General features: G+C 45.5%; 1 protein-coding gene across 1 annotated transcript in view; it reads left to right on the top strand.

The window, feature by feature from the left end:
• The first annotated feature begins 216 nt into the window (after positions 1–216).
• RGMA (repulsive guidance molecule BMP co-receptor a) overlaps positions 217–14,065 on the top strand; it is a 91,744-nt gene continuing 77,895 nt past the window's right edge. Inside the window, exon 1 of the mRNA XM_086958089.1 lies at positions 217–587. Coding sequence (XP_086814215.1) covers positions 574–587 — 14 coding nt within the window. The 5' untranslated portion in view covers positions 217–573. The remainder of the gene's footprint in view (positions 588–14,065) is intronic.

Here is a 14,065-nt window from a genome sequence, read left to right on the forward strand (position 1 = left end):
CCGCGGTTGTTTCGTCTTGCACTTCGGCACACCTCGTGTGAAATACACCAGAACAACCTGTGCGCTGGTTCGGTTACTCCACCTCGTCTGTCAGCGTTCAGTGTGGAGAAGCTCTGAAAAAAGGGAGGGCGAGGCAAGTATCCCGGTGCTTCTGCTCCCCCCTCCCCCCGTTCCTCCGGATCCCTCAGCTGCTGTATTTACCCCGCGCTCTCCCTCCCGCGCGCGTTAACTAACCTTTTCACACCCGCGCGCGGGGCAGAGGGGGGCGGCGGCCGGGGAGGGGAGCGCTGTCTGTCTCCTCAGCTATCTGTCTGCTGGAGCAGAGCCTGGCAAATCACTCTCCTTTCACACCCTGCCTCGCGCCACAGCCAGCGCCGCTGTCTGCCGGAGACATGCAGGGGAGTCGGCGGCGCAGTGCCCGCGTGCCCCGCGTCTGACGTGCGGCGCACACCCAGACCGACGCTCGGCGGATATCCATGGCAGGGGGGTGCAGCCATCCCCGGACGGAACTCTGAGCCCCGAGCCTCGGCGCTGAGGTCATCCCTCCCCCACCCCAGAGGGCCGCACAGGCTGATGCAGCCGCCAAGGTAAGCAGGTGGAAGGGGGTGGCGGTCGGTGCTGCCATCGCAATCAGAGCAGGGTGGAAGGGACATGAGGACTCAGGTGGACAGTCCCCACACGCACACCTCTTCTCGACGCTGCATGTGGGTGCATGCGTCTCTGTGCTGGGCGACCTCCCGGCCCGGGCCAAGCAATGTTGCAACATTCAGTTACTGAAAAATGATACAGGGAAGGCGCATTCAACAGATGCGCTGTTGGGAATCTGAGACGCAATTTCCCTGCTTCATTTTTTTAAAGTGGCTTGAGGAGAGTCAGGTCAGGTGTGCCAGTCTCTACCTCTGACACGCAGAGTCCTTTTTGTGCACGCTGAATTTGGTGGGTCATGCACGAGAAGGTCAATTTCAAAGGTACACTGGCGAGCGCTTGGCGACTTTCCCGGAAATGAACATTCTTATGGTGGGACTGCCTCACTCACACCCAGGGAGACGAACAGACATCCAGCCACTCGATACTCAAGTCCCACAATTCTGAACTTCAATGTCCACTTTTTAGGACAAATTGAGGTCCAGTATGTGGAGTTGCTAGGGCCCGAGTGCAGAAAATGACATGTAGGGGTCAGTGTCCCAGAATCCAGTTTATGAAAGCGCCGGTTTCAAGTCTGGGTCTCGGACCCTAGGAGCGCAGGTCTAATATAGTTCCGTCTCTTGCTACACTAAATGCAGACCAAGGTTGCTTGGGTCAAGTTTCCGGACTTGGTATGTTTAGGACCTGACCTCACGAGGGGTCATGTTCATAGCGGCTGAATTTGGAAAACCGTAATGGGTAGGAACACCTGCCACTTACTATACAGATAGAAAATGTTCTCTATTTCAGTAATGGTCGCTAACATTGCAGAAGGTCTGGTTTCAAAGGTGTGCTGCGAGCATAAGTAAGTATGTGTGGTTTTCACACATATGTGCTGATTTATTTCATAGAAGGACATACCCAACTCACACTACACGCAGCCACCTGGTATGTGTAAATCACTCTAATGTACCATATGGTCATATGTACAACTGTTTTGATCTAGATGTTGTATGCCAGTGCCAATGCTACATCTGTAATGAAACGAATTAGTAAAACGTTGGTATATTATTATTCTGACCCTCTTCCCCCCAGAAGTCAGTGCGTGCCCCTGATTTAAAATGTTTAAATAGACACCGAGAGCCATATTTGCAGATAATGTTCGCATTCTGGTTTCGTGTGCCAGTCTCATCAAATTCCAGGCTAGGGTGATGCGGCGCGTGGAGCAGAGAAAGGGCGAATTTTACAGTGGAATGCTGCGTCGGAGCCTTTAAACTTGTATCAGAATCGCGCGCCGCTTCACGGTGAGCCCGTTCCCTTGGGATGCGCATGATTGCGTTATTATTTTTTACTGCGTGGTTCCGAAGAGCTGTACCTGCACCCGTACAGTCGCCACTAGATTCGGTCACACTGCAACACAATTAAGGTTTATCCAACCTCAGCACCGACTCGCTTTTCGGTTACAGTTGCTTTCCTTTATTGGCAGTCATTTACATAGCGCTGCATGCCCTGCTGTCGGCTTCTAGTAGTACATATATTAGCTGATTTGTTACGGCCTAATTAAAGTGTAGAGAGTGAAAGGCATAGAGTTAGTCTCTGTTTCCCCTCGCCTCGCTTTTTTTCTACAGGCACATTATATAATTCAACTAGCACATGTATTTTCAGGGACATATTTCTAAGTAGATACTGCGGCAGGTGTGAAGCATAAATGCTGTCACGTTTGAAGGTTATTCTGTTTGGTTGTTATCACCTCTGTTGCAAGCATAAGCAAATGAAAGGGTCTTAGAAATGTTAAAATCTCTTACATCCAACGTGTTACTTATTTTTTTTAACACAGTGAAAGTGGTGCATAAAATATGCCGCATTTTCGGGCGAACATGGCAATACTAAAAGAAATGCTCTCCAGAGCATGTTTGAATATGATGGCAATGAACTCTTTATCGGCGTTCAGGTGGAATACAAAGAGTGGTCCAAGAAGCTCAGGGTGGGTTCTTTTGGAAGGGGCGAAAAATTGGGTGCAAAAAAATGGTGCAGTGCATCAGCTGCCGAAGTCTCAAATATATGGAATCACAGAGACCTTTCCCCATCGCGCATCCACATGTTTAGTGGGGGCTCAGTTGCTAAATATTTCAATATTTTCCCAGAAGTCTAAATGATCACGGTTTCCGACAAATAGCAGAAGTAAAGCATATCTGTAATTTCCTCTTATCGTTGTCTCCTCAATTTTTTATTGATTTTCCTCAAAATATTATTTTTTATGGGGTATTCTTGAAATCAAAATGCTGTGCACGTGACTGTGACATTAGGAGTCGTCTCCGGTGTCTGCTCGAGCGATCACCGTGCGATTTATGGAGTGCTGCAACACCAGACCTGCTTGCACAAGGTCACACCTGTTACAGTCATCAGGGGAAAGGCAGACAAAATCTCACAGACAACGCAAAGAACATGTGTGAATGGAATCCTGCCTTACTTCCCATTTAAATGTGTGACATGCACCAGACGAGCGCTGCACCCACAAGCCCAAAAAAAAAAAATGCCAACTATTCCATCCCCTGCCTTGACAATTGAATTGACAGCGGTGAGGGTGATTTGTACCAAGAGATGGTGTGAAAGGCAAGGGATATGAGCCTTGCCAGGTGTTCCCAAGTATCTGCCACGCATATCAAATATCACTCATTAGGTGTGAGCCTCACGTCTTGGTTCACGTCTCACTCTGGTCTCAGCCCTAGGTAGACGCTTTCTTTTGAAACATTAACTTTTGGTGCAATATGACGACATGTGACCACACTGGGCGGCTGGTCTTGAGCTGTCTGTGGATTTTGTGTTTGATGTTTGCCAATTATGGTTACAATCAAATGAAATAGGTGTACTGATTAATAGAAGAAATCTACAACTGGACACGTGTTTCAGGTTGACTGGACGATATAGCTGTACAAGGGTGGAAAAAGGAATGCCTGGTGGGTGAGGTAATTCAGGTAATTTTACCATGCGTTCTTCACTGCGCCTTTTGCCCTTCATTTGTCAAAAAACGAGTAGCCATGAGGTATACAATACTCATAGTTTATTTAGCATGTGATTCCATGTCTTCCAGGACACCTCCCTTCCGCCTTCCAGTCCTGGGCCTTGTAAAAACTCAGTGCAACCAAATGTACAAGGCCAATGGATATGACTCACTCGATTTCAACTCCCAGCATGCATTGGGCTGAGACAAGACATCAGACTACTCGAGTGACATGGAACGATAAAGTAGCCATACCTGTTGTGTCGAGCGCTAAGAAGCCATAGACCGTGGCCGATCGTGTGCTATAAACAGTTGTTAGTACACTGAGGGCCCCGATGGGCTGGTGTCACGCACAGAGCATCTGAACCAATCAAACACTCACACCCAGTCAAAAGATCTGGGTTTAATCCATCACCGTTCTTTAGCCCACTCTGCCACCCCAGTTCAGACAAGGCTATATGCAAACCAGTCTGACCCTGTGCCTCATGGGAACAGTCACGCATGGCCTCGGCACAAATGTTTGGAGAGGCACAGGTGAGACTTCTGAATCATGCCGTCCGAGGGCCGAGGCCCCGGGTGGGCAGGTGTCACGCACGGCCTCGGCACAGTTTGGAGACTCACATTGAGAAGTCTGATTGCGGCTCCGAGGCCCCGGGTGGGCAGGTGTCACGCACGGCCTCGGCACACGAGTTTGGAGAGGCACAGATGAGATTTCTGATTGCTGCCCGCTGCACTAATCGCATCGCAATTGCACGGACGGAGAATCAATTTTCCCAAATTGAGATTTTAATGGGGGGTTGTACGGCAGCTAAACCCGACGGCCCCGAGGCGGGTTTCGGTTGCAGTTGATATAAACTGGATAATGCGCTAGAAGATTAGGTAAACCACAGCACCACCTGCAGGACACGAGCTTAGGCTGCGCCAAAGCCGTCTTTTCCTTTCCTTACAGCTTCGAAGAACCGGTCTAAACAGTACAACATCAACAAAAATAGACGCTCTTCAGAATGTTTTTCCCTCCTATGGGTTTGATCAAGATGGACAAAGTAGCCCCCAGCGCTATCCTTGCCAACAGCTGAGAGCTCGGTAGATCTAAGCTCAAGACAGAAACATCGTATCGGTCGAAATAGTCGGAATTGGGCCGCACTGATAGGAAAGCCCTGCACGAAAGGAGAGTCGAGAGGTAGCTCAGAGAACTGGGCGCCTGCTGCAGAGATCTGTGTAAACTGCGCATCATAATGTTTAATCATCATAAAGGAGAACAATCATTCAGAATTGTGACTGACTCAGCATTTCCTCCCAACATGTATTGTACAATTGGTGAGCAGAATTAATTTGCTGGTAAGTGTTATATAAGATACGGTTAATGCAACTGGACATCTACACGCATTCAACCTCCCCACCCCCAACACCCACCCCCAGCGCTTTACCTCCTATAAAGGTGCTGCTGACTGGGGGGCCGCTTTGCCATCGCCCTAAATCATGAACCACAATACGAGTCGAGATGTCTGCCCCTTTCCCCTCCGCGTCCCCTCACCTTCCTGAACACTTGTTTGTTGCAGGATATCACAAATTGCTGGTTTATCGAAATACCTTGACAGCACTGCGGTTCAGCCTAGTCTGTGCCCCAATCCATTTACTTTCCAAAGTTCCTGAAGCCATCTACGCCAATGCTTGATTCATCGCAGCCTCATCTCGGAGACAGTGCAGGCAGCCACAATGCCTTGTTTCATCTCGTGAACAGCGCAACAACAACTAACAGAAGGGCGGATTTTTATTCCACAACATCACAAAACTGGAATCGACTACACATGGACAGGGGGGGGGGGGGGGGGGGCTGGAGCCGCAGTAGAGTTCAAGTGTTCAGTCTTGATTAACTTTGAACCTGCTTATAGTCCCTGATACCCCCTTGTGTATCAGGAGCTGGGGAAGGGCCTCTGTATGGAAACACTACCGCAAGGAGCCATCACGCTCGCCCTGACAGCACTACCTGTTGTCATATTCCATTTCTATGACGGAAGCAGAGCTTTGTTTATAACTGAGGAAACCAGGGCCTCATAATGAGGATCCAATGTTTCTGTATGTACTTTTGTGTCTTTTCCATTGCCAAAATTCAATAAAAACATTCTGAACTAAAAAAAAAGATGTAAATTGAAATATTTAACCTTTCTCCTACTCTTTTCAACTTCATTGGCTATGATTATGTATTATGTTTTTAAAAATTGAATAAAACATCATCTATCAAAATAAAGGAAGAAGAAAGTTTTTTCATACCAGAAGTCTCCAGCAAATTGATTTTTCCTTTGGGAGTTTATTCGCAGTGGTTGTGATTGATACTGATTCTTATTTGAACATTATAGATTGTACTATAGCATTTTTAACATTCTAAATATATGGGTATGTGCTGAGCTTTTTTGAATTTTGTAATAATTTTTGTTATCCAAAACATTGAGGGAGCTAGGAAGGTCAGGCTCCCAGCTCTTGCACTACCATTGTTTGTTTATACTGCCTAGAACAACTGAATATACATGTGCAGGTCTAGGGTGCCTTTACCTTTTATCTTGTGTTTCTTTTCAACTTCACATTAGTGAGCAGACTGCCGGATCCAAAAACACAGAATAAATGAACCGAGAACAAGCTCATCTTTTAATTTACTTGATGCAGAACATCATAGGGGGAACAATTATGTTCTGAAGTACCCTGCATGTGCAGGCTCGCCTGAGTTGAAAGGAGGCGCTCAAAAACGCTTTCAGTCCCCTGTACGCAGGTGATTGGAGAATTATCTTCTGTTCAGTTTTTTGGGGGAAATAGGAGGACTCAGTTCGATGGCGAACATGCTGGGATCTTCAAATATGTTCTCCGTTTTCACAAGAGTATGGTCTTCTTCACAAACCCTTTCCGCCATATTTTCGTCACCTCTCACTGACAAGCTGTCAGAAGATCAAGAGCAGGGCCAGGCTGTCATGAAGGGACATGGCATTACTGGTGGAAAAAGGTGCATATAGAAGTCAGGCAAATTAGCTCCAATGTGCGGCTCAAACTACTTCAATATAATATTGTTCACCAGACATACCTGACCCCATATACACTACACAAAATATACTCTGATAGGTCCTCTGAGTGCCCCAGGTGTGGATATGTTGATGCCAGGTTCCTTCACATGGTATGGGATTGCCCTATGGTGACCTCCTTTTGGGTGGCTGTATTGGATCATTTGAAACAAGTAACTGGGTGGTCACTTCAGCGCTCAAGTAGGCAGGTACTACTGGGACTTATCTCTAGGCCCAAGGGCAAGAAACTTTCAAGATGATTTTTGCAGCTGGGCATAGTGTTGGAAAAAAGGTGGGTGGCGATTCATTGGATGAGTGCGCAGCCACCTACACTAAAGAATTAGGCCGGGGACCTGGTTGAGTGGGCAACGGCGGAGGTAGTACGTATGAGACGGGTCCAAAGAGATGACAAGTTAGAAGATGATGTGGGTGCATGGCAGGGAATGATTCTGGAGGCCCCGCTTCGGGAGGAGGTTGAAGCCTCCCCCTCATGGAATACCGAAGAGACCCTGGGGGTGCAATCTGAGCACGACGACAGGGTGGGTACTTCGCTCGGGTGGCTTAGGGGGCACATGGTGAAATTGAGATATCACACTGGTTCCATACTGATTTTCAGGATATATAGGTGACGGTGGGGTGTATCTGGTTGACCCTGGGGTTTTGGAGGGAGGGAGTTCTTTGGTTATTTGTATAGGTGTTTGATGCTGTTCTTTTAGATTCTATTATTTACTGGGATGTACAGTATATGGCATCGAATAGTTGCTGTTTCTACGAAATGATACTGTATTGCATTGTCCCTGGTCTATATTCTGAAGATATTTGTTTTATGACTCTTAAGAATTATGATTGTAACATGCTGTGTTGCTCTGTGCACGAACGAGTTAAAATAAAAATGTTTTTTTAAAAAAACCCAAAAACGACATGGCCTTACTGCTTTTGAGGGAGTATAAGGCTTTGATTTTGTTACCAAAATCACACAATATCATATTCATGGCTGTCTGCTCTGGGCGTAGAATCTCCAATAAGAATTCCTTAACTCGTTTGAGTTGTCCGCTATGCTCTTGCAAATCCATAGCACATGCACCTGCAGTGCACATGGGTCCAGATCGATCGATCTATCTATCTATCTATCTATCTATCTATCTATCTATCTATCTATCTATCTATCTATCTATCTATCTATCTATCTATCTATCTATCTATCTATCTGTGAAGCAGTCAGCATAAGTAAGAGGTTTTGTGTTTTCAACCAGGGCCCCACCATTTTGTGTTACACCACTGATGTAAACATGCTGAGTGTGACCTATGTGTCAGAATAGGGTGACATATATTGTAACTTCCCCACTACCGACAAGGACAGACACACTCATCTATTTAGTCACCATTGTGTTACCCTTTAGAACCCCACAACCCGGCCTACAGTATTATGGTTTACACTTTACTGTCCCCAGTTCCATGGCCCCATACAGAATCCTGCTGCTCACAGATGGGTATCATTAAATTAAAATGCCCCAAAATAATGTCCTGCCTTAATGCAAGTTAGCTTTATATCCACTGGGCATCTTTTACATGTTGATGTCTTATCAGCCTCAGTGAAGTGCAGAGTTTATGAGCCTTCTGTTACTCATAAGCCAGCGTTTAGCGCCTTGCGGTTTATTGAACCAGAATGTATTGGTGATGGCTTTCTTTCTAACAGCTGATCCCACACCCATGAGTCCTTTACTGCTCTTAAATTATATGCAATTGGGGTTTACAGTCGCGTCACGTGGTATATACACACTTTGGCCCATCCTTCAAGGTCTCTCGGGTGCATACCAGATGCTGGATGGTTAGCCCTGGAGGAAGACAGAGCTTTTAAAAGCAGTGGGCAAACAGCACACCGCCCTGGCCTTTGTCACAGAGGACTGAACTGGCCGGACTCGTTGCCATTATTTTACACTTTCCTTCTTAAAACCAGACGAGGCATACCAAACCTCCCCTGTCTCAAGGAAGTCTGCTCGATGGGCTAGAAATTGCCCGGATCCTGATATACACCATAAATGTACTAGGCTATTATAACCCTATGAATATCAGTGGCAAATGTATAGTACATATTAATAACACTGACAGTGTTATATCTCGCAGCACACACCAGACTGTGTGTTGCCGGTCACGCACAGATCTCACCAGGGGCAGGTGGACTTCCGGGGATATTTTCAAGGCACCCAATTTGTGGGATTCTCAATAACTTCAATATTATTCAGGCCTTTAAAACAGTCGACAATGCGTCTGCACACCCACATTACCTGCATGTGCACGGATTTGCTGGAAACACCAGTCTTATTGGAAGCTTGGCCTCTTTATTGACTCTGGCAGCAATCAAAAGATAGAAATTGTCAGGAGAGTAGTATAGCTGCAGGTGATGAGGGTGAAGCAATTACCAAAAGAGGTCTTCAAGCTTTGGAGTACACTGCCAGGTGGATAGGACATTGTAAACAGCAACCGAGGTCAGACTTTCCACTTTCACTCACCTTTTCACGGTTATTTTGAACAAGGGTGGAGGTGCTGAAAGCCACATTTTAAATGCTGTTGGATTATATTGGATGGAAAGAAGTCAGCCCTGATCAAGACGGGGCGTCAAGCTTCGGTGAATAGACTACGGAGCCTGATTGGCAAAGATTTTTCAGTTATTAGGCTGGGTGTACACTTGAATTTCCAGAAGTAGTGGCACCAACATATAATAACTTAATTTATGTGCCCTTCATGCTGAACTCCTGCTCTTTTCAGTGCTGTAAATGGAACCAGAGAAGTTCTGGAACTTACTATTGCAAGTGCCTTTTTTCTCTAAAGAAGTATTGGTACTCTCCCATTAAATGTATTGTAGCACTGCTGAAACGTGTAGGTGCCCCCCTATTAAATGAAAGAAGTGTGGACACACAGCACTGGACAGTACCTGCCCATTAGAAACACTGGCCTCTTTTGAAGTTTTCTACATACCTGGTGTGGCCCTTACCCAGTTTAATCATACTCAATTTAGGACCTTAAAAGGCTGAGGCTGCTTTGCTGGAATTCATCCTCAGTATTACAGCAGATGCCAGCAGTGAGCATTTAATTCCGTAAGCCCCCTTTCCAGTTTGTGGCATTCTATACGAATCAGACTCTCAGTGCCTGCTCAGGTTATCTGTAGTTTGTGCCACAGTTAACCTGTACAAGGCAGTGCTTTATTTGTAAGAAAAAGTAAGTGCCAGAGCCCTTCTCGGGAGGCCACTGCAGCTTGCACCACTCATTGCCCCTGCCAGCGCTGCCAATGACAGAACCAACACAAATACTGACCATCGCACTGCTACAAGTGTGACAATTTAAACTGCCCCCGACCACCCAAAGCAATAATAATGGTATAAGTGACATTTGTTATTAATTTTGAAGTATATTGACTTATGAAGCACTGTTGTTGTGCTGATATCAGCATTTGACAGACAGCGCCACCACATGATGTACTGTCACTAGAGCTGACACTGACAATTAAGTGCCAGAGCCGTGCACCGGAAACCACCAGCTCAAATTAAGCACCGGTACAAGGTAACTCTTAAAGATGGCCAGTGATATCCAAAGACTGGGTGAATGGCCTAGAGTATCTGTTCTCTGAAGTTGCTATACCTAGACCAGTGAGGAGTAACAGAATCTGTATCTTCCTACAAACGTGCTGTCACAGCACAGCTCACTGTGAAGGTGCTTTTTATACAAATCCAGACGATGCATAAGACACAATCCCACACCTTCCTTCGTCCCAAAGGTGAACAGAGTGATAGAAAACGTGTACAATACCTACAGTGTGTCTGGAGAGAAGAGTAACTAGAGAAATACCACTTTATTCCCCACAGAGGCATCCAACTAACTTGCACGAGTGACACATTGAAGCCTTTACCACCATCTGTCTGTTGGACAATGTTACAATTGAAGTAAGCAGCACCCATTAGAAGTACTCCCTTCATTCGACCTGCCCTCACCTCCTAGTAGCACTGGTACACTTTATGTCAATCCTGGTGTTGTCCAGGGCTGTTTAAATGTAACTTGGGCCTGAACTAGGTACATATTTTTAGCCCCATTACCATTTTACGTCTGGCCTTTGAAGCAGGATTAGCTGTTTTGCCAGACTACTGTTTTTTGGTATTTATTTTTAAATCAAACATAATAAACATACATTTTGCCTCCACCCATTGGAGCACACAGCATGGGACACTGCATCAGCTCACTTTTACCATTGGCTCCCTTCACTTTGAGTGATTGCACAAAGACTGTGTACATTGTGCAAAATCCGCCTATACATAGTTCCTTTATCTTCGGTGATTTATCTTCTGCCTTCTTTTTGAAAACATTCTTATAAAGTTTTAAAGTGATATTGTAATGTAGAGGCTGTCTGTAATTTAAGTGTTTTTCCAGTGAAACAGAGGAAAATTAATAAATGTAAAAATACACACATGGGTGCAGTGCCATACCTTTGGCTGGGATTTTGCTGGGAAGTCCTTTCAAGGTTCAGAATGGGCTATCTTGTAACGAGAAGTGCAGATGTGTATATGTGTTTGTGTGACCGCTTACACCTCCTGTCTCCTTCTCGTTAGGCTCTGATGTTTCAAAATAAGGCAAAGTCGGGCTGACACTGACGGCCTCATTTACTATATTTTGATGCACGGCAGAGCAGCAAGCCTTCCTGCTGTGCTGCAGTACGTCAAAATAAAAGGGCAAGAATTCGCCATACTTACAATAGACGCAACGTGACACAAGCCCTCATCACCACCCAGATGGACTACGGCAATGCCCCCTACATAGGAATCGCTGCACACCTCCGACAGAGACTTCAGACCATACAAAACTCCACAGACAGGCTCATCCTCAGCCTTCATGACGAACCCACATTACACCCCACCTCAGGAAATTCCACTGGCTCCCCCTACAGAAGAGATGTCAGTTCAAGCTACTGATCCATGCACACAAGGATCTACACAACCAAGGACCAGCATACATTAACCTCTGCCTGAACTTACCACCAACCATTGAGACGACTACGCTCTGCCTCCCTTTCACTTGCCCATACTCCCCACATCTAGTGGAGGACCCTCCTCCCACATCACTGCAAAGCCTGGAACAGCCTCCCTTTGCACCTCCGTACCATAACCAAACTTCCGGAATTCCGAATGGCCATCAAGACCTGGCTGTTCGAATTAGCCTCCGGGGCAAGCATATGCCTGGATACCGTATCGGGCGATTAGCCATGCTTTATAAATCCTGATTGGTTGATTCCTGTCCTTCTCCCCTGCGCCGGCCCACAAACAGCAGCTTTGTGCAAAAGCGGACAGCTTGTGCCATGGTGCAAGGGTGCCTGTGTTGCAGGGATGATTGTTGTTGTGCAGGAAGGGACACCTTCCTGCACAAAAACAATCATTATTGATGTTTTGCTCCTTTTACATAGAGAGAGCAATAAGCATTGGCATAGCCAATAGGTCTCGCCTTTGGGACCTTATAAGTATTTAGTTATGCAGTACAATATCCTTACTGCAACAACAGTAACTGTTGCATGGCTAAACACTTATAAGTTCCCAAAGGCGAGACCTATTGGCTATGCCAATGCTTGTTATACCAAGACTGGGGGGAGAGGGTGTGGGTCTTGTTAGACTGTCGTTTGGGATTTGGAAAATGTCTTTTGTGGCACGTAGGATCTCAGCCTTTTCATGTGGAATGCAGAGGAACACATTCGCATGTACTAACATTTGTACTTGACATGGCATGTAAATGTATCGAAGACCATGTATTGATTGGCGAATGGCTTGTTGCTTGAAATGTTAGTAGTATCGTTTAAAAATACCAATAAATAAAATACAAAATTCCACTGCTGAGCCACCAAAACGTAAAAGAGATCAGAAGTAGCTGTCATAAGGTCAGAAGCAAAAGAAGCAGGCTGATAGAACCACCTTTCACCCTAAAGTATGTTTTTTACGGCGACTTTGGAAATATAGGAAAGAAGCACATCTTTCTGTTCCCTGAATCAGCTGAATTGGCACACAAACAAAGTCGACATAAGCACACTAAGTCCTGCTCTACTAATTTATTTGTGTCATCTTATGCTGTACTTAGACAACATGAAAGAGGCTTTCTTCCATGCCAAAACAACCTATAAAATGATCGATAAAAAATTAAACATATGATATACAAACCTACTCACCTCTTGAACCTCTTCGTTAAAGACCCTAAATCAGAGCATGAAAGTGGAGGGCGGCAATACGAAAACATTGTTTGGTGATTTTAAATATGGAAGCAGAAAATCAGGAATCTCAAGCCTTTTAAAAGATGAAACAGATCAAAATGCACATAAAAAACAAAGAAATAAAAGGAAAATATAACAAACGAAAGGAAGAATAACAAACGCAGAAATACAAAAAGGGAAGGAAAAAGTTAGGCAAAAGAACAAAGGAAAAATGAAAGCATAGGAAAACAGGAAATGAAAACATTGCTGTTTACTTTTTGTGGTCACTACCGTCTGAAGATGCTAGAGCAAAACCCTTCATTATCATTATCTGCAACCCAGTAGTTTGAGGGATCTGATACGCGACAAGTAAATAAACACATTTTAAGATGACTTCCTTTTAAAAGGTATTTACTGAAGATTGGGGCTCTTGCACTTTTGATGCTCCATTTTGAATGAAAACAAGTGTGCGCGCCTCGTGCTGCAGCGGGAGAGAGAGGCGGAGGGGTGCACCCGCGAGTGGTGTGCGCGCACTGGAGAGAGCAGTCTGCTCTTTTTCAAAGCACATACTCGTGCTTGTGGCGTGCCGCTGCGCACTCCCGCAAGGCGTGTGCCGCCACAAGCACGAGTATGTGCTTTGAAAAAGAGCTGCACAACGGCTAAAGGTCTCCCATGCAGTGCATGCGTGGTGCATAGGCGAGACCTAAAAAACGAGTAGAAATAAGAGGACCTCATTCACGGTAAAGCAGCCATGCGTAAGTTTTACTAGCGCCTGCACCAAAATAGGTTACAACGCCATAGATGCGCCTCATTTACAATACAGGGCTCCATGGTGCAAGGTCCTATGGATACGTCAGAAATTCTGACGTATCCATGAGATGGATGCCGCAAGGCATCTGGTGCAAAATGTGTGCATTGTTGTAGTTGGTCATAAAACTGTCTCCACTTCAGCAATGCATCATAAAAGAGGTGTTGCTTCAGTTTAAGAAGCAAGTAACCTACTGTATGGGAACCAATGTAAAAGAGTGTCAAAAAGTGAAAAACTCACCTTGCACTTTATTGTATTAGTCCTGGATGTCACTCATACAAGTGGGCATAGTCTACTTATGTGTGCCACTATGCCTACTTATATGAGACATGAGTCAATAATGCTATGCAATGTGAGATGTACTGTGC

This window comes from Lissotriton vulgaris, chromosome 2_1 (genome assembly GCF_964263255.1).
Source record: "Lissotriton vulgaris chromosome 2_1, aLisVul1.2, whole genome shotgun sequence".
Classification (NCBI taxonomy): Eukaryota; Metazoa; Chordata; class Amphibia; order Caudata; family Salamandridae; genus Lissotriton; species Lissotriton vulgaris.